Source organism: Anoplopoma fimbria, chromosome 8 (assembly GCF_027596085.1).
Source record: "Anoplopoma fimbria isolate UVic2021 breed Golden Eagle Sablefish chromosome 8, Afim_UVic_2022, whole genome shotgun sequence".
Lineage (NCBI taxonomy): Eukaryota > Metazoa > Chordata > Actinopteri > Perciformes > Anoplopomatidae > Anoplopoma > Anoplopoma fimbria.
In genome coordinates, this window is record NC_072456.1 from 5,442,736 (window position 1) to 5,467,461 (window position 24,726).

General features: G+C 41.5%; 3 protein-coding genes across 3 annotated transcripts; 1 reads left to right on the forward strand and 2 right to left on the reverse strand.

The window, feature by feature from the left end:
• Positions 1–3,728: 3,728 nt before the first annotated feature.
• selenop2 (selenoprotein P2) lies at positions 3,729–10,511 on the reverse strand. The gene is made up of 5 exons (XM_054602723.1): positions 10,426–10,511; positions 9,400–9,659; positions 6,550–6,762; positions 5,558–5,666; positions 3,729–4,944 (listed from the first exon to the last, which is right to left on the reverse strand). Exons 2-5 carry the CDS (start codon positions 9,627–9,629, stop codon positions 4,720–4,722), a joined length of 777 nt encoding a protein of 258 aa, XP_054458698.1. The 5' UTR covers positions 9,630–9,659; positions 10,426–10,511; the 3' UTR covers positions 3,729–4,719.
• Positions 10,512–15,354: 4,843 nt separating this feature from the next.
• si:ch73-382f3.1 (uncharacterized protein LOC100151273 homolog) lies at positions 15,355–18,095 on the reverse strand. Its single transcript, XM_054603239.1, has 4 exons — positions 17,669–18,095; positions 17,215–17,374; positions 16,885–17,060; positions 15,355–16,588 (listed from the first exon to the last, which is right to left on the reverse strand). Exons 1-4 carry the CDS (start codon positions 17,816–17,818, stop codon positions 16,205–16,207), a joined length of 870 nt encoding a protein of 289 aa, XP_054459214.1. The 5' UTR covers positions 17,819–18,095; the 3' UTR covers positions 15,355–16,204.
• A 235-nt stretch (positions 18,096–18,330) lies between these two features.
• On the forward strand, positions 18,331–24,093 carry toe1 (target of EGR1, exonuclease). Its single transcript, XM_054602764.1, is given in 10 exon segments — positions 18,331–18,750; positions 19,216–19,256; positions 19,467–19,563; positions 19,764–19,922; positions 21,663–21,675; positions 21,678–21,775; positions 22,120–22,268; positions 22,960–23,122; positions 23,318–23,896; positions 23,932–24,093. Coding segments are annotated over 10 exon segments (1,575 nt in total). The 5' UTR covers positions 18,331–18,636.
• The last annotated feature ends 633 nt before the right edge of the window (positions 24,094–24,726 follow it).

The following is a 24,726-nucleotide window of genomic DNA, read 5'->3' on the forward strand; positions in this document are numbered from 1 at the left end:
AGCCTGAACCCCCTGACATGGATACACATGAGCAGAAGAAACTTTCATTAGCTAGAAGAACTTAACTAAACTACAACACTGATGAAAATTACATTTTGTAATCTCTCTCCAGGCCAGATGTTGGACGTTTATTTGCACATTGACTTTGACATGCATGTTCGAGTTACAATTTTAACATAAGGTTGTTGGTTTTTTTATTGACTTTCTTCTACTTTGCATGCTACTTCTTATATCAACTTGTGCCATTACGATCGCACTTTAACGTTTTCTCAAATATTCTAGTCTGAAAGGGGACATGTCATGCTCATTTTCAGGTTCATGTATGTATTTGGGGTTTCCACCCGAACATGTTTTCATGCTTTTATTATCATACTGTCTGTCTGAATATACCTGTATTTAGCCTTTGTGTGAAACGCTCCATTTTAGCACCTGTTTCTTTAAGCGGCCCTCCAGAAAAAGCCCAGTCTGCTCTGATAGGCTTGTCAGAAAAAAATTATGCACTTCTGCCAGGATAGTTTTCAAGCCCTGGATGGAGATACTCAGATGAGAGGAGGGGGGACTGTATAATCTAATGAGCCTGCATGTGACAAAGGAACAGGAGCCAAATCTGAATGGCTTGTTGAATCACATGTTTTTCTGATCAGCAAAAGCTGTTTTTTTATGTCACAGTTTGTGTGTTGGTATGCATTCTAGATACCCAAATGTATGTGCACAAGTACTGTAAAAGTTAGTAGACTTGATATGTCCCCTTTAATGTTGTATTCTGCAAAGTACAGCCAAAGACGGCAGAGTTGTCACAAGGCTTTGGTGAGAGAAACTTCATCAAAGCCTGTAAGAAGGTAAGTGCAAAAAAAACTAATCTGGAAGTACAAAATGCAACTTTTGTTTTAATGGTATGTTAAAAGTACACTGCACTGGGTAGTATTTCAAAACAACTAGCTTTTGATGCTGATCCTTCTTTAAAAGGTCTTACGTAAAGAATAGTACCCCTCTACAAATTTCATTAAAGCACCCAGAGATGATCTGGATTACAATGCGAGGATTATGTTCACTAATCCAAACGTATCTCTTGATAATGGATAATAACTAATAATCCCCTTGATGAATGGCTGCCTAATGTGGGCGACAGGGTGATGAACTGCCATGTACGACTAACTCACGACAGTGCTGCCACCTAGTGTTTGCTGATGAAATCTCTGCACACAACAGGTCAGTTACTTCCTCTCCTTTATCTTCCTTAACTGTATATAAAGGTCTATACACATAGAGCCTCCAACAGAGACTTTGGTATTGTCTCTGGGAATTATAGGGGAATTAATGACTAGTTGAAAATGTAAAATTGCTTTTAATAATTTAATAATTAATAAGTAATTATTTTTACTAAATATCTTGAATTAGGCAAATTAAAATGTAATTAAATACTGAATAATAAACAGATCTACTATTTCTCCACCAAATTAAATCCTGGCAGTGCTGAAGATGATTCGAAAAAGCATTTAGCTGCAAACAGCTGATACATTTAAATCAGTTAAATCATTTGGTTTTAATAATTCAACAGGCTTTTCTGATAAAGATGATGGCGAGGGTTACACTTGGGGCAAGGTGTGCAGAAGGTAGAGCTTCAGTAAACCTCTCTTCCTAAACATCTCACAGTGGATTAAAAGCCCACAGATTCTAGGAATGGTCAATGCTCTAACATTTTATTTGACTGCTGCGTTTTTTTTAAGTTTCAAAGGAGCAGTATGTAGGACTTGGGGGCATCTAGCGGTGAAGTTGCAGAACTAACTAACTGAATCAGTTCACATCTCCCTTTCCAAGCATGCAGATAACTATGGTGGCCTTCAGGTAACGTTAAAATCACAAAATACCCTCTATAGAGCCAGTGTTTGGTTTGTCCGTTCTGGGCTACAGTAGATGTCTGTGAAACATGGCGGACTCCGTAAAGAAGATTCGTTCCCTATGTAGATATTGATGAAAGGATCATTCTAAGGTAATGAAAACACAACCATTCTTATTATCAGGTGATTATACTTATGAAAACCATGTTCCAGTTCTGTTAATAACCCCCCCCCCCCTAAATCCTACACAATTGTCCTTTAACTATAAATGTCTTCTTTGGTCATCTTTGTTAGTCCTAATTTAGAAAGTGGGAACCTATATCCAGTCTCAAGGCCGGAACATGTTTCATTGTTTCATCCGTCTGTTTCATCATTGTGAGCCATATCAAATGTACACAGTCTTTTTAAAGGGGAAGCATTAAAAGTAATTTTCCATCCACACGTTTTGTTTAACAGTGAGTGAAAGCCCTTATTCATGTATTTGGGGAAGCAGCCGGCTGTGAGAACAGGGATAAGTAGTTTAGCTCCTCCAGGAGCTTCCTCTATGGGATTTACAGTGTAACATCCCCCACATGGCCAGGCTGCTTATCCAGTAGGTTTAAGAACTACAGCGCTGATAAATCTAAAGTAAATATTTACAAGACAAGACACATATAAATGATCGGGAATTGTAATCTGCAACACTTTAGAGCCCAAGTGTACACAGCTGATCCTATACTGTTCCTTTAATCTGGTGATTAGAGAGAGACCAACATGCCGGTACAGTTATCGCAAGAAAATGATCAGAATCAGGATGCGTTATTGATCCCCAGGGGATATTTGTACGCTACAGTTGCTCTTGTATATAACCCTTAAGAAATGTGAGAAAAATTGAAATAAAAGACTTTGTCCAATATAAATAAAGGATTTATAACAATGATTGAACTGTCATTTGTATTACTTAATTGTTAAGAACTGCAATAATTGACAAATGCTTGTCCTTGGCCTTACCTTCATTGTGATGGTGGCGGTTTTCAAATTTTTCTCCTCAGCTCTCCTCTTTCAAAGCATGCCGCATCTCGGCCATGTGTTACGCAAAACTGAGGTAATCCACCTGCTCTGCGTGTGTGTGTGTGTGTGTGTGTGTGTGTGTGTGTGTGTGTGTGTGTGTGTGTGTGTGTGCTAGAATAAAGGACTACACTGCCATATGTCATGCTGGACACACGTCCAGCATGACATATGGCAGTGTAGTCCTTTATTCTAGCATAGCAGGTCAGGTGCCTGCCTGGCAGCTAAAACCCTGTTCCAGTGTAATTCAGTACCCACAATACCTGGTTGTAACTATTAGATGATTAATTTCAATGACACATTTCTCTCGCTATATATATATATATTATTATTATTATTATTTGTTTCAAATTATGTAGTGATTTTGCTATTAATGTCCCAGCAATCCAGGTGAGCTCCAGGTTTTCTATAATATAATAGAAAAAGCACAGTTTACGAATTCTTAAAGGAATAGTTTGATATTTATAAAAAATATGCTAATATCAACATAACAAGAGTTAGATAAGAAGACAAAGTGTGAAGCTATAGCTAGCAGGACTTCCTGGTTGGTCCCCTCCCAGATGCACACCTGCTCCCACTTTTCTTATCAGCCCTTTCCACACATCCCTTGCTAGTTTGTCAAACATTGCCATATGTCGCATTCCTATGATACTTATTTGTATCTGATCTGCTACATACATATACTGTCTCTGCTGCGATACATGATATCAGGTTACCACGCAGTGTCTGCAGTGTAGCCCTGCACACACCAGCCATGACAGTTTTAGGACAAGATAACCTCACATCTCCAGTTACATGAAGTGCAGGGTCACTACACAGAAAGAGATAAGACAACTAGAAACATTTCATTAATGTATTTTCCTTTTAATGGAGAAAAGCAATCTAAAGGTTAACTCTATATTCAGATATATAATTGGAAGTGACAAAGTTTCAAATCCACAGCAAATATGCAAAATTGATTTATCGGTACAGTGTGTCAATCCAGTAATTCTGCAAATAACACCAGTACCAGTAAGTGAAAAATACTTTGATTGCTGGTGTGATTTATAATGATTAAATTGAATACTTATCTAATTTATTATGACACTTCCCAAAATGCTTGCACACATTCAAATGAATAAAGGACAGTACTCCAAACTCTTGTTATTTGTACATAGTTATGTATTAGCACAGCATATCACTTCCAGATGCAGAAGGAGACATGACTGACAGCTCAAGAAACTGATCCCAGAAATGAAAAATGTTTGGACAGTAATCTGACTGAGGTTTTGCTCGTTAGCATCGTACGACATCCTCTGACTCTGTCTGGGTGACAGTAACCATCAGCGCACCCCAATCTCTCCACACACACACATCCATCCATGGCCTCCTGCAGGCAGGTTTCACACCGTAGACTTCATAAATGGGAGAGGACCGGGACGCACCGGCTACGTTGTCCACACAGAGGACTGAGGGGTGGAGGTGCTCGCAAAGAAACCCACCAATCTGATTACTGCTCAAAGAGATTCAATGAACTGCTGTTTGGCTGTTTGTTCTGCCATCAAAGAAAAAACATCTCACCAAAAGTAAAATACTACATAAGAGGGAAGAAGCTAGTAAAAACACTCCTGGCATCCTAATTATCCACTTCCATCTCACCAGAATGACTGTGCATTCCAGGCTGCTGCTGCTGCTGCTGCTGCTGCTGCGGATGATGATGATGATGATGATGATGATGATGATGATGATGGGGGAGATGATGCTGAGGATGGTGGTGATGGTGACTGAGAGCATGAAGAGTTGTATCCTGACCTGTTTCATGCTAATGTTGGGACTGATTCTGGTGATGATGGTGTTATTGGTGATCGTGGTGATGAGAATGATGAGGGTGATGATGATGATGCTGATGATGATGATGGCTGTGGTGATGATTCGCCATAGGAGCTGTTTCTCCCCCCTCTGGATTATTCATGTCCGTTTTAATTGTGGGTATTGTAGTTGTTGTGGTCTGGTTGACATTTAAATCCGTTGTCACGTTATTCATGAGGCTGTTCTTGCCACTTGATAAAGTAGCATTAGCCTGCAAAACATCAAATTCATGTTCATTCATTTATGAAATTAAATCATTTTTGTATTTCAAAAGATGTCTTTTGACAGAACAAGCTCAAAACACTTTTTCATGCCATGAAGTTGCTAATAAAGTTACCCATTTACATCCAGCAGACATGATGCTGTTATCATTTATTTGGCGTTGTACTTCTGACCTCTTTCACATTATACATAGTAATTTTTTCCATCATGAATACAAAAATATGTGAGTGCAGCTAAAACTAAAATGGGGTATTAATGAGTGAGTACTAAACACTGACAAACTCTTGTGCGTGAATTGGTGTTACTATTCACAGCTTTCTGTGTGTGTGGAAGCATTTTGCATAGGCTTTAGTACTCCCCAAGACCTGTAAGCAGACTTTGATGTTTGAAATGTGGAGTTCCGCTTTGAATTATGAATGGTATGCAAATGTGTGGACTGCACTCATTTTTCTAAATTGTTTTTTCTTAATTTTGATTATTCTTTTTTTGTTTTTTAATATGGGATAGTTATTTTTATTGAAATTTCTTTGGTTCATGCATGCCAAGATGCACGCATCCTGATAACCATTGTTTGATGTGTGTGTGTGTGTGTGATTACTCACAGAGCAATTGCAGATGTTTTTAAGATAAGTGGCTCTGATTGCGGCCTCTACGTAGACGTTATGCAGGTAACTGTAAGGCAGTACGATGTGGAAGGTGAGCAGACCACACCTGGAGAAAAAGAAAGAGAGAGAGAATCAAAATGCAGATGGGATTCACTGCAATTTTATTGGTTGCTTCCTTAATTTTTGCAATGTGATGCAGTAACAAATCATACAGTTATTTTTGTCTCTGAAATTCATTTGAAATACCGAGACAGGAACGTTCAAAGTACATTTGAATAAACAGTTTTCCATTTAAAATCTTTCACAAGAGGGAACAAGTGTGAGGCACTGGTGAAGCCAGTACCTCACATCAGGGGGCGACTCATCTGGCTGCAAAAAAAACCTCTGATTGTATGGAAGTCTATAAGAAAATTACTCTACTTCTCACTTGATTTATTACCTCAGTAAACATTGTAAACATGAGTTTATGGTCTCAATCTCTAGTTTCAAGTCTTCTTCAATACAGCATAATGTTCATTTAGTACATTTTGGTCCAAATAGAGCATAAAGCTTGGGGATGCTTTAGGGCAGGCTTACTGTGATTGACAGGGCACTACCACAACATTGTCCAGTCTGGGACTTGTCCATGTTTTTGTCTTTGAACTTTAAACCTTTCACAGTGGGTTTTAAGTTCATGAAGTTAATTGTAACGTTTTTGTCGCCTGCAAATCTTATTCAGCGCTTGGTTGTACTTAGCTCCGCCCTCTGGCGTCACTTCTGGTTGGAAAAAAACAAGAAGGCAACAGACGCTTCAAACTGGCAGTCCACAAACCAACGGGTGAGGTCATGATGACTGCGTCCACTTCTTATATGCTGTATATCATTTATATAGTATAATTTATCTCATCAGAGAGCTGAAACCTACTGGGGTTGTGACATAAAACGTAAAACAGAGGAAATAATATTAAAACAATATTTTTTTGATCTATGTGTCTTTAAATAGCCCTTACCTATCATAGACCAGGAAGTCATCTTTGTCACCATCCAGGGCCTCCCACACGTCATCTTGAAGGGGCTCCTGCTGGTAGACGGGGACACCAGGGGGCGCTCTTCTCTTCAGCTCCCAGTACATGGCTCTGGAGTGAGCCTCGCGCTCATTCACTATCATAAAAGACACATCTGTCAGGTTGCTGCGGTTCAGCTTTTCACGCAGGCCTCCGATTCTACAGAGGGGCAGAAAGAGGGGGAGTGAAAGGGAAAATTGTTAGAGTAGGAGAAAGGCTAATCAGGTGAACTGACTGTTTACACATCATTTTGCAGCAGACTCACTCAGTAATGCTTATGGGAAAGCAGCAAAAAGTGCTTCTAAATTATGACTTATAACACGCATTAGAATGTACTGTAACATGTACATCCTCCTATTACCGAATGAACAGCAGCAAAACGTTTTTCACGTAAGAGGAATTTAGCCAAAATGCTGCATCTGGGAGCCCGCCCCCAAATATCAAAGTAATGAATGAACGCACATGAACAAAACAATGCAATGACAGATTGTAGAGTTTGTATTGTCAGTACTGTATGCGTAGAAGGGAGCTGTGTAAGTAAGTGAGCCGTGGCCAATTAAGCTTCGTTTGTACTCCGTCATGTTGTTGCATTATTCTCCAAAATACCAGATGGCGTACACACAAAATGTACTGTGAAGAATTAATAAGACAATAAGTGTAACCCACAGGCAATAGGTGTAACTGGCAAAACGCCATAAACCAACCTGCACAATGCCGAGGAGGGTTTTATAATTTGTAAACTCATATCTCACATTCATGGACTACTTTATTTTCTTTGAACAAGCCCTGTGGAGAAACAAGTCAAGTATTATATGTCTATAAAGAAACGAAGGTTGAATGTCCTGCAAACAATTTGATTTGGCTGAAACATATGTACACAAATTAAGATTTTTATAACCTCCTATTTTTAAAGCATCTAAAGACGTATTGTCTTACTTTGTATAATCCCTACACATGTAAATAGTGCTTTTGTCCGTGAACTTGATGGAAGGGTGTAGCATGAGCTGACAAGGAACATATTCTTTGAAAAAGTCTTCTTTGAAAAAGGACTGCGGCCAAATCGTTGTAATGCCTCAACATCTTTGAATATACAGTGGATATAAAAAGTCTACACACCCCTGTTAAAATGCCAGGTTTTTTGTGATGTAAAAAAACGAGACAAAGATAAATCATGTCCGAACCTTTTCCACCTTTAATGTGACCTATAATGTGAACAATTCAATTGAAAAACAAACTGAAATCCTTTAGAAGGGAAAATAAAAAACTTACAATAACCTGGTTGCATTAATATGAACACCCTTCAACTAATACTTTGTTGAAGCACCTTTTGATTTTATTACAGCACTCAGTCTTTTTGGGTAGGAGTCTATTAGCATAGCACATCTTGACTTGGCAATATTTGCCCACTCTTCTTTGCAAAAGAGCTCCAAATCTGTCAGATTGCGAGGGCATCTCCTGTTCACAGCCCTCTTCAGATCACCCCACAGATGTTCAATTGGATTCAGGTCTGGGCTCTGGGTGGCCATTCCAAAACTTTAATCTTCTTCTGGTGAAGCCATGCTTTTGTTGATTTGGATGTATGCTTTGGGTCGTTGTCGTGCTGAAAGGTGAAATTCCTCTTCATCTTCAGCTTTCTAACGGAAGCCTGAAGGTTTTGTGCCAAAATTGACTGGTATTTGGAACTGTTCATAATTCCCTCCACCCTGACTAAGGCCCCGGTTCCAGCTGAAGAAAAACAGCCCCAAAGCATGATGCTGCCACCACCATGCTTAACTGTGGGTATGGTGTTCTTTGGGTGATGTGCAGTGTTGTTTTTGCGCCAAACATACTTTTTGGAATTATGGCCAAAAAGTTCAACCTTGGTTTCATCAGACCATAGCACATTTTCCCATATGCTTTTGGGAGACTTCATGTAAGTTTTGGCAAAATTTAGCCGGGCTTGGATGTTTTTCTTGGTAAGAAAAGGCTTCCGTCTTGCCACCCCACCCCATAGCCCAAACATGTGAAGAATACAGGAGATTGTTGTCACATGTAGTACACAGCCAGTACTTGCCAGAAATTCCTGCAGCTCCTTTAATGTTGCTGTATGCCTCTTGGAAGCCTCCCTGACCAGTTTTCTTCTCGTCTTTTCATCAATGTTGGAGGGACGTCCAGTTCTTGGTAATGTCACTGTTGTGCCATATTTTCTCCACTTGATGACTGTCTTCACTGTGTTCCATGGTATATCTAATGCCTTGGAAATTATTTTGTACCCTTCTCCTGACTGATACCTTTCAACAATGAGATCCTTCTGATGCTTTGGTGCTCTCTGCGGACCATGGCTTTTGCTGTAAAATGCAACTAAGAAAATGTCAGGATAATCCTACTAGAACAGCTGAACTTTATTTGGGATTAATCAGAGTCACTTTAAATGATGGCAGGTGAGTACTGACTACTATTTAACATGAGTTTGAATGTGATTGGTTAATTCTGAGCACATCCACATCCCCAGTTATAAGAGGGTGTGCACACTTATGCAACCACATTATTTTACTTTTTTATTTTTTATTTTTTCCCCTAAAAGATTTCAGTTTGTTTTTCAATTGAATTGTTCACGTTATAGGTCACATTAATGGTGGGAAAAGTTCCGACATGATTTAACTTGGTCTCATTTATTTACATCACAAAAACATGGCATTTTAACAGGGGTGTGTAGACTTTTTATATCCACTGTATTTCTTAACCTTAACCTTAAATAATGATCTTACTCTTTTAAAATTACAATTTTGATCATCTGTCTGTGTGTGCTCTTCTTACTTGGAGGCCTGAGTGAGACAGAACTGTCAGCTGGCCTTCAACAGCGCCACCACGACCACGTTTCCCAGCAGCTCTTGCATGGGCGCCTGTCCCTTTATCATCCAGTTGGGGGCAAGCTTGCAGATCCTGGAGGCGTCGTTGTCCCCCTCCACTATCAGGCTGACATGCGAGGCCCAAAGGAGACCCGGCAGGGCCACCGCGTACATCCACCGCAACGAGAGACCGCTCATTGTCCCTCCCCCTGGCTGACTTGACCGAATCTACCAGAAGAGAAAGACGTGCAATGCCCCATGTTACTTTGACCAATAGGGACTTTGAACTTTGTCACACATGCGAGCTGTGTAGCCCTTTAAATGCCAATGAAGCAATAATCTAAACAAAATCACAAAAGCAGTCTGCATACTACAGTGCAGGGGCAGCACGTGCACAGTCTGGAATAAAAGCAGATTCAATCTTTGGCAGTTTTCCCCCTTGCACTGAGCCAAATGTCCAGGCAGTCTGATCCCCAAATAATTCAAAGAGTAAACCTTCGTTGTCTCTCTCACCGTATGTGGAGATAATCGGCAAAAAGAGTTTGTTATGGGGTAAACAGCTAGAACGGACAGAAGAATGTCGGGAGGGGGACAAATGGACCAGACAGAAAAGATAAAGAGAGGCTGGGACAGAGATATTTACAGCCACGGTGATATCCAAACTCTCAATAAATGTGCCCTTTTAGTTGTTGATTTAAAATTAATTTTAAGTTAAATTATTAAATTGCAAATTTGATCTCAATCAGTGGGTCTGTGTCTGGAAAACAACATAACAGCTCCAGTTTTACCAACATGAAGGAACGTTATTTGTGTGTCCCCTAAACAGTGGCTACTTGCTGAATTCAGATTATTTTGAGGAGCGAAAAGTACACTAACAAACCCTGAACTTTTACCCCTCTTATGCAAAAACTTCAAATCAAATACGATTGGTTAGCATATTTCATAATAAACCCCTTTGAAATAAAAGTCAAAGAGAAATGCTGTCCAAACTTACCTCTGTCCACTCTCTGTCCTGTGACCCACATAAACACAGAGAGTAAACCCCTGTTGTTTATAAAGCCTGTGGGGTTGACTAAGCACTTCCCCCAAATCAAACAAACTGGGGGGAGAGAGAGAGAGAGAGAGAGAGAGAGAGAGAGAGAGAGAGAGAGAGAGAGAGAGAGAGAGACCCAGTATCAGTATGCTATCACCTCCTTCGTGAGAAACCTCAAACACATCAAATCAAACACCCCTTGGTGGGACAGGACTTTAATTTGAAAGTGTCTAAATCACCAGTGCAAATTGAGCTACAAAGGTGAGTCATTCTATAGGTATTTTTCTCCTTCTTTTCCTACAGGAAGGAGAAGCACAGGTGAAATAAATAACGGTACCGGTGCTTTATATGAGACTGGGAGCATTGTGATTGCCTCACAATGGCTCCTCACAATGGCGACGGCTGAGCTGGCGGCTCGCAGCTAACGGTGCCAACAGCACTAAAGGTGCGAACTATGGCAAAAAGTGCAGTCAGCAGCTTACGGCCCAGGGGCCTTAAGCAGGGTGGTGTTGGCTCCCAGCTGAGACTGGTGGAGCAGCGAGGCAAAGCTCTTGAGACATTTATAATGGAATCAGTTTAACTTATTTTCTAATAGATCACTTTTTAAACATAGGCTGTTGTAGAGGAGCACTGTTTCCACATTTACTGCAATTATCCATTGGGGCTTTCCGCCGTATAACTTTTACATATTCTTAGCCATGCTAGCTCAATGGTTGGGGAGTCAATCTGTAAGTCAGTTGGTCCAGATTGAAATATCACAGCTGCCTATTGGATGGATTGCCATGACATTATGTACAGATTGTTCATGGTGCCCAGAGGATGAAGTCTTATGACTTTGGTGATTCCCTGACTTTTTATTGCCCCGCCAGCAGGTAAAAGTTATCACTTATCCTGGGAAATATTTTAACATCTCATCGATGGATTGGCACCAACATAATTAACGACATTCATGTTGCCCAGAAAATGATCCCTTATGACTTGCGTGATCCCTTAACGTTTCCTCTAGTGCTAATATTTGGTCAATTTTTTTATAAAATAGTGCCATCCCTCAGCTGTACTTACTGTGTTTAGTTAGGGTGACCATACGTCCGTATTTCCCGGGACATGTCCGTATTTCACGTCCTGTCCCGGGTGTCCCGGGTTATTTTTAGAAAGTGTTTTTAAAATGACCTTCTTTGGACCATTACATTTACATGCACTAGGGCACTGCCCACGGCGCTGCGTGCGACGTAGCCTAATCCCCGCCCCTATGCTGTCAGCCCTATTAATCACAACGGAGACAACGTGACTGTCAGTCATACGCAAGCAACATGCCGAAGCGCAAGTGCTCGTTTACCGACGAATTACTAAAGAGTTTCCCGGCTTTCAGACCGGGTCGAGACAAATGGGAAGCCTTTGCACAGTGTGCAAAGCAGGCACATATGTCTCGGTGTCCAATGGAGGTGCAAGAGATCTGAAAATCCACCTGGACACCGAGAAGCACAAAACATCCGAGGCGAGGGTAGTGCTAGCTCGATCACACAGTACTTTCTCAGACCAGGGAACGAGGATGCAGAGGTTTTTTTTTGTATTATGCTCATTTGTTAATTTATTTTCTCCAATAGGCTACCTGATTGTAAATGAGCTCATTTGTTATTTATTTTAATTATTTTCAATGATTGTAAATCAGCTCATTGGTTAATTCCCCCCCAATAGCCCTACAAAACAGATATTTTGTTCATTACTGAGGCTAAGTGAGTGTTATTTCGAGTTCAGAGTTATTGTTAACTTGTTAAGTGAAGGATGTTAAGATGCAACATTATTTCTTTCATTGTGCTGTTCATTCATTACAGGAATTGTTGACTCAAGCATTTTGAATAAATACATTTTGAATAAAATTATCATTTGTTATTGGAGTTATTGTTATTGACTTTTACTGAAAAGCATTTTTAATAAACCAACTGTAAATATCTTGTTCTATCTATATAATATAATATACCGGTATAATTGAATAATAATAAAATACTATTAAAGCAGCAGCATCCTCCACATGACCGCCCAGAAAATGACCCCCCACCCCCCCGTGCCCCGCCCCACCTTCAACCCCCCCCGACAAGGTGTCCTGGTCAATTTTTTCCCAAATAAAATATGCCATCCCTCAGCTGTACTTACTGTGTTTAGTATTAGCATGCTGACACACTAAACTAAGATGGTGGTGAATATTGTAAACATTATACCTACTAAACATCAACATGTTATCGTTTTCATTAGCATATCACGCCGACGTTAGCATTTAGCTCAAAGCACCGCCGCCCCTGCAGAACGTGACTCTAGACCAGGGGTCTCAAACTCGCGGCCCGTGGGCCAATTGCGGCCCGCTAGACGATATTTTGTGGCCCCCACCTTAATATGAAAGTTTAATGTTAGTGCGGCCCGCGAGTTTTATATGAATGGCACTTTACAGTGTTGTGTGCGGAGCTGAACGAACCTACCAATCACGGTGGGGTATATGGCTCTCGGGGGCGGGACATCGACCGGGCTTGATGCAAGCAGAGAAACATTCTCAATGAGTGACAGTGACAGCAGCGTTGCCATGAAGAGTTACAGCAGCGTTGCCATGGAGAGTTCTCTTCCGTGCCTGGCTGGCTGCCTCGTTTCTATTAAACGCGGACATTCGTCCCAGCGCGCTGCGTTCACAACACCTCCAAAAGAAAGTTTTTTAAGTTGCTGCCCAGCGGGACATTATACGTATATATGTCTCTCTCTGACAAAATAAATCAAAGTGATGCGTACGCGGCGAGATAAAAGAAAAGTAAGAAAATAATGTAGCCTAATGTGGTCTGCAGTCACATACCGACACCTGTCCGTCGGCAATAACAGTCCCCGATAAAGCAGAAGAGCTGCTGAGTTTGTGTCCAATGCACCACAGCCAAGGATATATTTCAGGAGCTGTGCGAACAGACTGGTGGGCATTACCACGGATGGAGCCCCGTCTATGACCGACTGGTAGCGCTAGTTCAAAGAAAGTTAGAGGAAAATGCAGATCCAGCAGTCGTTCTGCACTGCATCGTACACCAACAGGCACTGTGCAGCATGTCATGTCTGTTGTCCTGAGATGTATCAGTTACATCAGGTCCAGGAGTTTACAGCACCGCCAGTTCAGGGCCTTTTTACAACATATGGTGATGTACTTTACTTTAGTAAAAGTACATCATTTAGTAGTGTCCTGAAGAGATTTTTTGACTTAAGAGCAGAAGTGAAGAAATTCATGGAAGATGACAGAATGGATGTTCCTGAACCTGATGATCCAGGGTGGGTTATGGACCTTGCATTCCTAGTGGACTTAACACAGGAGCTGAACATCCTTAACCTGAAGCTCCAGGGCCCTGGTCAGCTTATCACTGCAGCTTATGAAAATGTGAAAGCCTTCTCCGCTAAACTGAAATTGTGGAAAACTCAGCTTTCTGTAAAATATCTCAGCCATTTCACAACATGCAGGTCTCTCGTGGAGGAGGGCACAGCCTTCAGTGGTGGTGAATATGCCTGTGCTAGTGAAAACCTTCTGCAGGAGTTTGATCAGCGTTTTGCTGACTTCAAGGCACACTGTGACACTTTCCAGCTGTTTGCTGACCCCTTCTCAGCTGATGTGGAGAGTGTCCCAAGTATGTTGCAAATGGAACTTATTGACTTGCAGTGCAACAGTGATCTAAAAGCTAAATTCAGAGAGGCACAGGGAAAAGCAGACATGACTGGACAATTCATGAGAGAATTACTTCCATCCTTCCCTGAGCTGTCAAAAATGTTCAGTCGGGTAATGTGCCTTTTTGGAAGCACGTATCTGTGTGAAAAACTTTTCTTGACTATGAACTTTAATAAATGCAAGTACTTAGTGATGCCCATGTTGAAGCTGTACTCAGAGTTTCTACTGTAACCTTGATCAGGGCAAATGTTGCTCAGCTGTGTGAGCAGAAGCGCTGCCAGGTCTCTGGCAAGAAATAGAATAAAGCACAAATGTATTCAGGGATTGTATGTGTTGGTTCAGTGCAATGTTTCAATAAGTTATTAAAAACATAAAAATATTGCGCTTTCTTGTAGTGCTTGAACGTTGAAGTGGCCCTCCTATGAGACGACAATACCAGCAGTGGCCCCAAGCCAAATTGAGTTTGAGACCCCTGCTCTAGACTCTAAATCTCGTTTACCATCCAAAGAACTCCTTGTATGTCATATTGATCAAATTGCTTGAGTATATTTACTTTACTATGCATGGCTCCAGCTTTCAACTGTGGAGAGGTGAATGCCACCATGTGACAAACAAAAACTATGGTTGCACTTTTGGAACAGGCCAAAATCAATGACAATCAGCCGGACGAATTCACAGTGAGAGACTCAGTGCAAAGAATTGTGTTGTATGTGAAAGTAAACTGCACTGTACTAGTGAACTGTAAAGCTGCATTGGCCGGTCCTCACAAACCTGTATGAAATAATCTTTTGAAAACTTTTCATATTAATCTTTCCACCTAGGCTCAGGTAACACGGCCACTGCTAAACAAATACCTAATCTCTCATGTGAGTTAGATGCTTAAAGTCCGACCTGGGCAAAAGTAAATGTCTCTCTTCTCACTCAGGGTAAAGATAACTCGGACAGAAGATACACCTCTGATAGGCCAGTGTTGGTAGTATTTAGTTTCTTCAGTGGAATTGAAGTTGTTTTTTTTCACTAGTAGAGCTGTTCGTGTCAGTTGTGATGTAACCAGTGTAGTGATGGCAACAATACTGTTTATTTGTTACTGCAAGCTACCTGATATACAGTGCAGACCTGCATGCACTATTTAGTACGTCTCTCTTCCTCACATTCACACAATGAAAAAATGCAGGGCATTCATTACAATCACTTTATTTTTCTCACAGTGCCAGTGTTTTTTGGGCTATTGAATGTCATGTGACCAGTAGGAGCTCTTTCTGATACCCTTTGTGGTAACTACAACTGCACTGCAAGCCAGAAATGTTCAACCTATCTATTGTAGAATCACACTACCGGTAGTTATTTACCAACGGAGGGTTTACTTAAGGTACCTAAGGTTTTAGCTTCGCAAATGTGATCGAAATTGGCTACATGAATTCAACCCTAATTTTCCCAAAAGCATTTGAATGATTTGTAGAAGGGGTTAATTAAAACAGCATAGTTTGAAACCACCTATTTATGTTTAAATGCAAACATCTTCCTAGACACCAACTTGTATCCCGTATGCGTGTACACCATTATATGATAAATACTTTTGGTGAATTCTAACAAAGAAAAGTTAAGCTTGCATCATGTACAGGAAACAGTTTATACATGCCACGGCAAGTTTTCTAACTCAGGACATGAGTATATTTGCTCTCAGTACATTTGAGTATCCTGAATACTACCAGGGTTTTATTGTGCATGTAAACAGTCAGTTTAAAACACATTAAATTTGCCATAAACACAAGCAACAAAGTCAACAGGCTTTGTGCAAATTATGTCTACACGTTCCACACACTCCATGGTAGTCTTCTTGGTCACAGACTACGTCTTCTCACACACTGCAGCTCAGCATCTTCATCGTGGTAAGAAACATCAGGATCACAATGATGGGGCTGACTTGAGCCCCAGCATCTCGCATGAGTAGAGCAAAGCCATGTCTTAGTGGTGCAGAACATGAGAGAAGAAGCATAATGCGCCAGCATTCGGCGCATTCTCCTCTTGGTTAGAGTCAGCAAGTCGTGCCCACTGCCACGATCAGGACAACACGCCTATGAGTTCCTCCTCATCGTTTTCCCCAACTACGTCTGTGGGACTGTTACAAGTGGCCATGAGGCCCAGGCTCAGCTCTGCCAGCTCCTCACAACTCATGTCAGTCGTCACCATGATCTTAGTCTCCAGGCGGTTACATAGAGTCCTGTAGGAGGGCAAAGGGTAACCCAGTTCTCTTAAGTACTCGTAGCCTTTTGTGCCAACTGCGCAGCGGATCTTTCGGGCCTTTAGGATGGTCTCCGGAGACCAGACAGCGCGCCGGGAGCGTTTGGTGAGGGACAGGGCGCGAATCTGGTCCTCATACAGAAAGTTCTGGAGACCCTTCTCGATCCGGTCGAGCCGGTACAGGCGCTTCTTCATCTCCTCTGCCTGACAGAGAAAAAAAAAAAAGCTTAATAGGGCAATTTATGGAACATTCACACTCATATTTCGCTTACAGATATTAAAATGGCAGCGGCGCACATCAAAATCAATAGTCAAATAATTAGCGTGATCATTTTGAAGTATTTTTCCCAAAACATCTGACCACAGGTGTACAATTTGAACTCTCTGACTAAGGTAATGATTTAGTGGTGTTAAAATATATAAATAGGGCCCTTTGAAGAAAAAACTAAAACATATTTGAGACATTCATTTGTTGAAAGAGAGACCAGCAGCCATTCTACCTCCTTTTGTAGCCTCGCAGTATGCTGCATCTCCTGCTCCAGCTGTTTTTTGAGGAGATGACACTGTGTGCAGGGCTGCTGGTCCTCTGCCGTCCTGTCTGCATCCTCCTCCTCCAGGCCAGGCAGAGCGGTACGTCTTGCATAGCCATGGTCCCCGAAGTTCAGCTCCTTCTCCACTGTAAACACAAAGCAACGTCTAACTAGTGTTGTATTTCCTGTTTCTGCATTTTGCACAAATATATCATACAGGTAAGTGCAATACATTTCTGATTTATTGACTGCCTACTAGTTGTTCAAAATTTGCCATCCCTTTTTTCTTTGGACATTTACCTGGTTCGGGTTTCATGGGCAGCAAGATGTATGGAATAGTGACTGCTGGGTAAGGAGGGTCTCCGATAGTGAACAGAGTGGGGATGGCATTGGGCTTCAGCTTCTTTCCCCCAGCTGGAGACCTAGCTATCTCCTCAAACTGGCTCTGCTCAAAATGGTCCTTGATGGAACAAGACAGGAATACACATACATTTTAGCAAACTCATGATACACCCAACACAGGAACATTCATACATTGAGTGCAAATTTCAGATGTAGCAGAAGGAAAGAAATGTAACTGTTTGTAGTGACATCAACTGAGCCCAGAAGACAATTCATCGTTATATTTAAAGTCATATCCAATTTAACTCTGGGTCTTATTTTGAACGTATCCATAGTCTCCATAATAGCAATTTAATAAAGTAGTGATAGGTCACAAACATGTCAAACTCTGTGTAAACTTAGCTAACGCTACCTGACAGAGTCTGGAGTGAGGAGTTGGCTCGAAGTCACGTCGACAGTTCACCACCCATTTCTTCTTACGGACAGGGTCTTTGGGGAACCTAAACAGCTGTTTACCGATGCTGGTTGAATTGGAGCAGTTTGGAGCGGAGCAGCCACCCATCGCGGAGGTTAAAACAAGCTGCAAAGCTAAATTTAGCAAACGTCAAGATAGCTTGGCTGGCAGTGAAACTCAGCTGGGGTTTTTTTAATCATTAACGTTACTTTTCGCCAACCAACGTTACTTACGCGGTGTCAAAAAAGTTACAATAGCATTAAGTGTTATTTCGTGGAAACCAGAGTAGTGTCCTGAATACTTATACATCGTATTAAATGGATACAATTTAAAATACTTTATCGAAGATATACTGTTTCTGACTTTGTTTGAGCCAAAATGGCGCACTTAACCTCGACAGTAAAGTGGTGTGACGTAACGTTAGTGTTTATGTGCGTCTATCGTAAACGCCTGCTTGGAATTTTTATTGAAAAGCAAAAAGTAAAAACGGAGAAGTAAAACTTAAATTAAGAATACATAATTTCCAATAAATATATATATTTATTAATTATAAAAATGTTGAGCATACATGTAGTGGCAAACACGTTTTATTTGCTTTCAGGCAAAAGTCCAACTACTACGGGGTTTTTGTCACAGGACCACGAGAAACACGTTGAAATGTTTATGGTGGAGCGCAGATAGCTGTCGACCCGATAACGTGTTTATGAATTAACAACTGCTCAACTAATTACTGAATGTATGCATATAATATAACAAGTAAGAAACGAGAAATGGTACTGCATGTAGCAGCTGATAATGGAAACGTTTGCAAGTTCGTATACTAAGCTAGCTCATATTCCAGGAAGCCACCGGTAACGTTAATTGCAGAAAAAGTTTCAGGCGCCATTAAGAGTCGTTCGCACTCATCAAGCTAAATTGGGACAAACATGGTGTCTTCATTAGTCGTACCCGTTATTGATGTACAGAATGATAACTTCAAAGAGCTCTGGGCTGCTATGGTATTGGCCATTAAAACGGCTTCCTTCGTTGCACTGGACACGGTAAGTGCAAGCTTGTGTATCTGTCCGACCAGCGTGTAGCAGAGTTAAATGCACTCTTAAGTGCGTGGAATTATAGTTTTACTCTGTTAGCAGCGTAAAAACCTGTGAGCAGAGGTAAGAGCTAACGTGAACAAATTGTACATTGAAACACACACCACGAACGTGTTACCCCAACAGACAAATGGGTTCAGTCCTCTAAGACTTCTAGTTTTCCTTTTTTATTGGGGGAAAAAAAAGAAGCAAAACTCATGGTGGATTATTACCTGGCAAAACTCTTAATACATATTATAACTGAGTCATCAGACTGACCACAGTGTAATAACATTTCTCTCACCAAAACATAATGTCTCAATTGTACAATACAATACAATACAATTATAGAGCCATTAAACAACATAACTTTTGTCCCATGGTTTCGTCAATGTACAAATTAAAGTAGCAATTGTTCCCTGTGTGCTTTTGTAGGAGCTGAGTGGTCTCGGAAACAGGAAGTCCTTGCTGGCAGAGTGAGTAAACCTTTCAGTTGTTCCTTTATGCACTTTCTTGCTTTTCCTTTTCCTTTTTCATTCACCTGAAAGAGCATCAGCGGGTTGTTTTGCAAGAAGCCTTGGATGTAAAAAATAAATAAAATAATTGCAGTTTCAAGTCGGTGCCATGCCATCTCTAGCCGACTCATAGTATTTGGTTGTCACCTGACCCACGCTGTCATGTTTCAGATCTATAGAGGACCGATACAAAGCCATATGCCATGCGGCTCGCTCTCGCTCTATCCTCTCCCTGGGAATCGCCTGCTACAAGAAACTGGACGACAAGGTACAATAAGATGATGCCTTTTCTGATTGCATAAAACAGTTTTTATATATTTCTGATGATCATAACGTGATCTATGATACTTATCCCACATCACCATCATCACATGTCATGTGTCTTGATCTTTAGATCAGAGGATATGCCACTGCATACATCTGTGTCATGGCTGTGAAGTTTTATCTTCTACCTCTTCTTTCCCCCAGGCTGCAGACACGTACCTGGTCCAGGTGTATAACCTCACCCTGCTGTGTTCAGAGGAGTACATCATAGAGCCCCAGTCAGTCAAGTTCCTGGTCCAGCATGGGTTTGACTTTAACAAGCAGTACGCCAGTGGAATCCCTTACCTCAAGGGCAACAATAAGGTGACTATACTGACATGCTGTTCTTTGTTGTTATATGCGTTTTCTAGTATAAAACCGATAGCTCAAAGCAAACCATATGATTGGTTCAATAGCCCGCAATGTCATACCCACATAAAACTGCCATGATGTCCAAAACTCAGTTTGTACTCATCATAGTGAAGCCTGCGCGAGGCACATGAGCCAGAAAATTATGTAGAACGGCCTGCGCATCGTGCATGAAGGCTCTGCAAGTGGGCGCCGCGCTCGATCACGTGACCACTGATAAAAGCTCTACCAACATGTCTGGGGATTATGCAAAGAAAGCAAACAGGAGGTCTTAAAAACCTTCCTTTGAGTAAAAGCCAAATCAAATTGTTTACCTGATATTCAACCTGCTTTTCTTTCTAATACATGTAATACTTTCTTTACAGGGCTTGTACAAAGGCAATAAAGTAGTCCAGGAATATTAGATACGAGATTACAGATAATTACAATCCCGAAGAATAATGCAACGAACAGCGCATATTCTAGGGTATAAACGCCTCCCTGCATGCTCGGAGCTTGCTTGCCATTTGCAGAGCTTTGAGCTACGGTGCAGAGCGCCAGTATAAACAAAGCTTAAATCCTTTTGCAGTCTCAGCATCACTCCACATCTGAGAGAAAAAAACGTTAGAGTAACGTGTTGTCATGGTTGCTCAGCGACAGGTTCAGCGGGGGCATCACTTCGGCCATCACAGAGCAGGTTGCAAATGCAAAGTAACAAAGTTGGCTGCTAAAATTTGCTAGTTAATATGTATGTTAGAGTGGATTGAGCAGTGCCCATCTTCAGAAAACAAACAAACATGAAGAGCTACTTAAAGACAAGGTTCCACAGTGTTGCCCATAATATACAAGCAAGTAGGAACGCAGCAGGTAGACACCAACCACATCCTCCAGCACCACGATTCACAAACTATCTGACATAGGAGACATTAGTGGCCCTTAGTGGCCACAAGTGTGAAACCTCTTTCCAGAGCTATTGGCAACCAAAACTCTGGGACCTGAAAATGTAGAGCAACATCCTCCTTTTCTTGCTGAGCAACACGCCAAGCCTAGTTCAAACGGTTATCAAAATCCTCCTACTAACGCTGGTCAGTTTCTCAGTGGTTGCACAATAAATGGCAACATACAAATAATGTAAACAAAGAGCCAAATAATGAAATCCATATATCCCTAGCTTGCCACAAAATATGCTAGCTGCTATTGTAAGTTCCATAGCAACTGTCGTTCCCGCCTCCACTCTGCTTCCCGCCCATTAGCTGTGGTATATTCACAACATACCATGGACCTGTGAGGGTATGTTGCTTAATTGTACCTGTCTGTACCCTCCTGTTTTGTGTTTGGTGCCAGAAAAGGATTTATACAAGTTTTACTCACATAGGCTTTAGTACTCCCCAAGACCTGTAAGCAGACTTTGATGTTTGAAATCAGTGGAGTTCCGCTTTGGAATTATGAATGGTATGCAAATAACGCTGTGGACTGCACTCATTTTTCTAAATTGTTTTTTCTTAATTTTGATTATTCTTTTTTTGTTTTTTAATATGGGATAGTTATTTTTATTGAAATTTCTTTGGTTCATGCATGCCAAGATGCACGCATCCTGATAACCATTGTTTAGGACGAGATGCGAGTAGACAGAACATGACACTGCCAGAGATAACTGATCTTCCTGAGATGATATTTGATTTCACCCCATCTGTTTCTCTCTACTTTCTTCTTCAGGGAGCGTTAGACGACCGGGGGTCAACATCCGGGCCTTATTCACTGAACTGCTGCGAGCCAGGAAGCCCGTGGTGTTCCACAACGGCCTCATCGACATAGCCTTCCTCTACCAGGTACCACCAAGTTATTGTGTTTACTGTTAACTTTCAACTATGTAACTCTCACATATTTACCTCAAAGAAAGAAACCTAGTAGGTAGTATTTGAGCTGCAAAGTCAGTTACTCTATTAGATGGTTGCCCGAAAATGAATCGACAACTATTTTGATGATCGCTTTCTTGTTCAAGTATTTTATCTAAGCAAAAGTGCCAGGGGTTCTAGCTCCTCTAGTTTAATGATTGATGCTTAACTTAATGTAATTTTGGCTTTTGAACCTCATGCCTCTTTCACAGCACGCTGCTCTTATTAACGGACTGTTGTTTTTATTGTTTTTTTAATGCAATATCTTTTTCTGCCAGAGTTTTTATGCACATCTGCCGGATCGCTTGACCACCTTCACAGCCGACCTGTCTGAGATGTTTCCTGCTGGAATCTACGACACTAAATACGTCACTGAATTTGAGCTCCGGCTCACCGCCTCCTATCTGGAGTATGCCTATAAGAAGTGGTGAGTACTGGTGTGTGTGTGTGTGTGTGCGTGTGCGTGTGCGTGTGCGTGTGCGTGTGTGTCAGTGTCTCATTGAAGGCGCAGGTGTTGAAATTGTCCCGACCTACAAAGATATTTCTTTTCTTTTTTGATTTCCAACAGATTTTTTGGTTCATATCCTTTAATCAAAAAGGCAAAAACTGATTAGAAAGGGTTGTTAAGCTCTATAATAACTACTTGAAATACAGAGGTCTCTTGCACAGTTAAACACTGGACTGCACTTTTTTTTCTTTAGCATAATGTTCCTTTTTGAAAAGATAATGCCTTCATGGTTTTGGATATTGTTTGTGAGCAGGACAATTGCCACTGCCATCAACCCTTTTGCATTTCAACATTTTCCTTAGATGATCATATTTTTGTTTGTTTTTATGTATGTGAATGAATCGCTTCGTGCATCAGAACTTCCCTGGATTGACAAAGGAAGTGTTTTGAATTGAATTACATTGAACTGTTTCTAAGTCAACCATAGTGCAGAAGATCTCACAATGTAAAGAAATTAAGAATGTGGCTGAAGTGCAGAGCAGAGCAGGATGGCGTTTCCTTTTTTCTATATCGGAACAACTATTGTGCCATCACAGGACTGTAAAAAAGGGAGTTGTGCCGATGTTTAAAACTCCTCTTTACTCCCTCATATTGTCTTCTCCTCCTTCAGTAAGCTGGACAACAGTCGCACCATGACCTCTGGAGGGACCGGGCCTAACGTCCATGTAGAGTTCTGTCAGTATGCTGGTCACATGTCCACCTACGTGGACTACAGGGTGTGTTCAGCTGTGGCTTCTGCTGAGGGACAGACTAAAATCTGCGAGCGCTTCTCTGTGAGTTTCAACCTTTTTTCTGACATTCTAAAGCAGAAGTGAAATCAAACAAATAAAGTTTTTGAAATTAGGTTTCAGCACAGTCCCCTTTGGCCTTCTGTGTCTTTCTCTGTGTCAATTAGAAGAGCGAGCCAAAATACACGGTATGTCTTTGTGTGTACATTTTTTTTATTAAATACCCTGTTTGTCTGACAGGCGTTTGGCTGGTGTCCAAACGGCACCCAGTGTCCGTTGTCCCACGACACTGACCTGATCATCCTCGCAGACGAGAAAGGCACGGGGGACAAGAGGCAAAGGAGGAAGAAATACAGAGACAGGAAGAGAGGTAGAGGCGAGGCAGGGGGCGGCCCCTCCGGCTGTGACGGAGCCCCTGAGCACAAAGTGCCCCACATGGAGGTGGATCCCAGAGAAACGCCAGCTGACACATGCCCAGAAGGGGAGCCTTTAATGGGCGGTGACGGAAACACCCCGCAGAATGAGGGAGTGGACATGAAAACGGACGGCGAGGAGAACGGAGTGTCCGAAGACAACCCAGACTGCAGAGACCCTGCAACAGCAGCCAAGGCCGACGAGGACACAAACACAAAAACCAACACAAACGAGAGCAGAACGGAAGACGAAGCGAGAGAACCGTTTAGCAACCACCCATCTAAGACCGACGCTCAGAAGACCAAGGCCGACCCGGGAACGCACCGGGCCGGGTTCGATGCCTTCATGACCGGATACATTTTTGCCCACTCATGCACCCTCATCAAGAAGGAAGGAATGGGAGCTGTAGAGAAGGAGCAGCAGCAGGAGGAGGAAAAGAGGAGGAGGAGGAGGAGGAGGAGCAGTCGCTGCTTCCTATGTGTTTCAATAAGGTCTACCTCAGCGGCAAGGAAGCTCCTCTCAACGTGGTTAAAAGCACCTTTGCAAAGTCCTCCAAGGCCCACGTGCAGAAGATGGAGATGGTGTGGGGGGTTGGAGTGTAGTGTGCACACTTACACACAGCATTGTATTTGTACACATGTGCAGGTTCACAATTGCCATGGCTCAATGGATGGTGTCAGTCCACCACTTTGGTTTAGATGGACATATCTTAACAACTATCTAATTGATTGTTGTGACATTTTCTACATTCATGATCCCCAGGGTATTTCCTCAATCACCATGCGGTTGTCAGTTTTAGTTTTTTAGCTAAATATATTGACAATTATTGGATAGATTAGCAATTTCAGTAATCCCTAACTTTTGTTCTGGTGCCATCTTCAGGTCAACATTTTAATTTGACCTTTACATCCTCAAAGAGCCACCAGCATGGCTTTTTTTTGTTAATGTGAGTTGACTTTTTTAAGACTAGGGTAAAAAAATCTGCAGTAATGGTCAATTTATGTTGATAGCAATAACTTTTGCTCTGACAGTGTTGTCAATCCAGGGAGCTAAAAATAAACATTTTTTTTTATCCATTTCAGTTTTATGCTCCTAAATTGTTTTATTTCTTTACCGGTCTTCTGTATATTTTTCACCTACTAATCATGCTTCACGTACTCTCAATGCAGAGGCATCTGTTTTAATTCAGTCAGCTAGTTTTTCTAAAACAGAACAGCCAAAGTGAGATGATGATT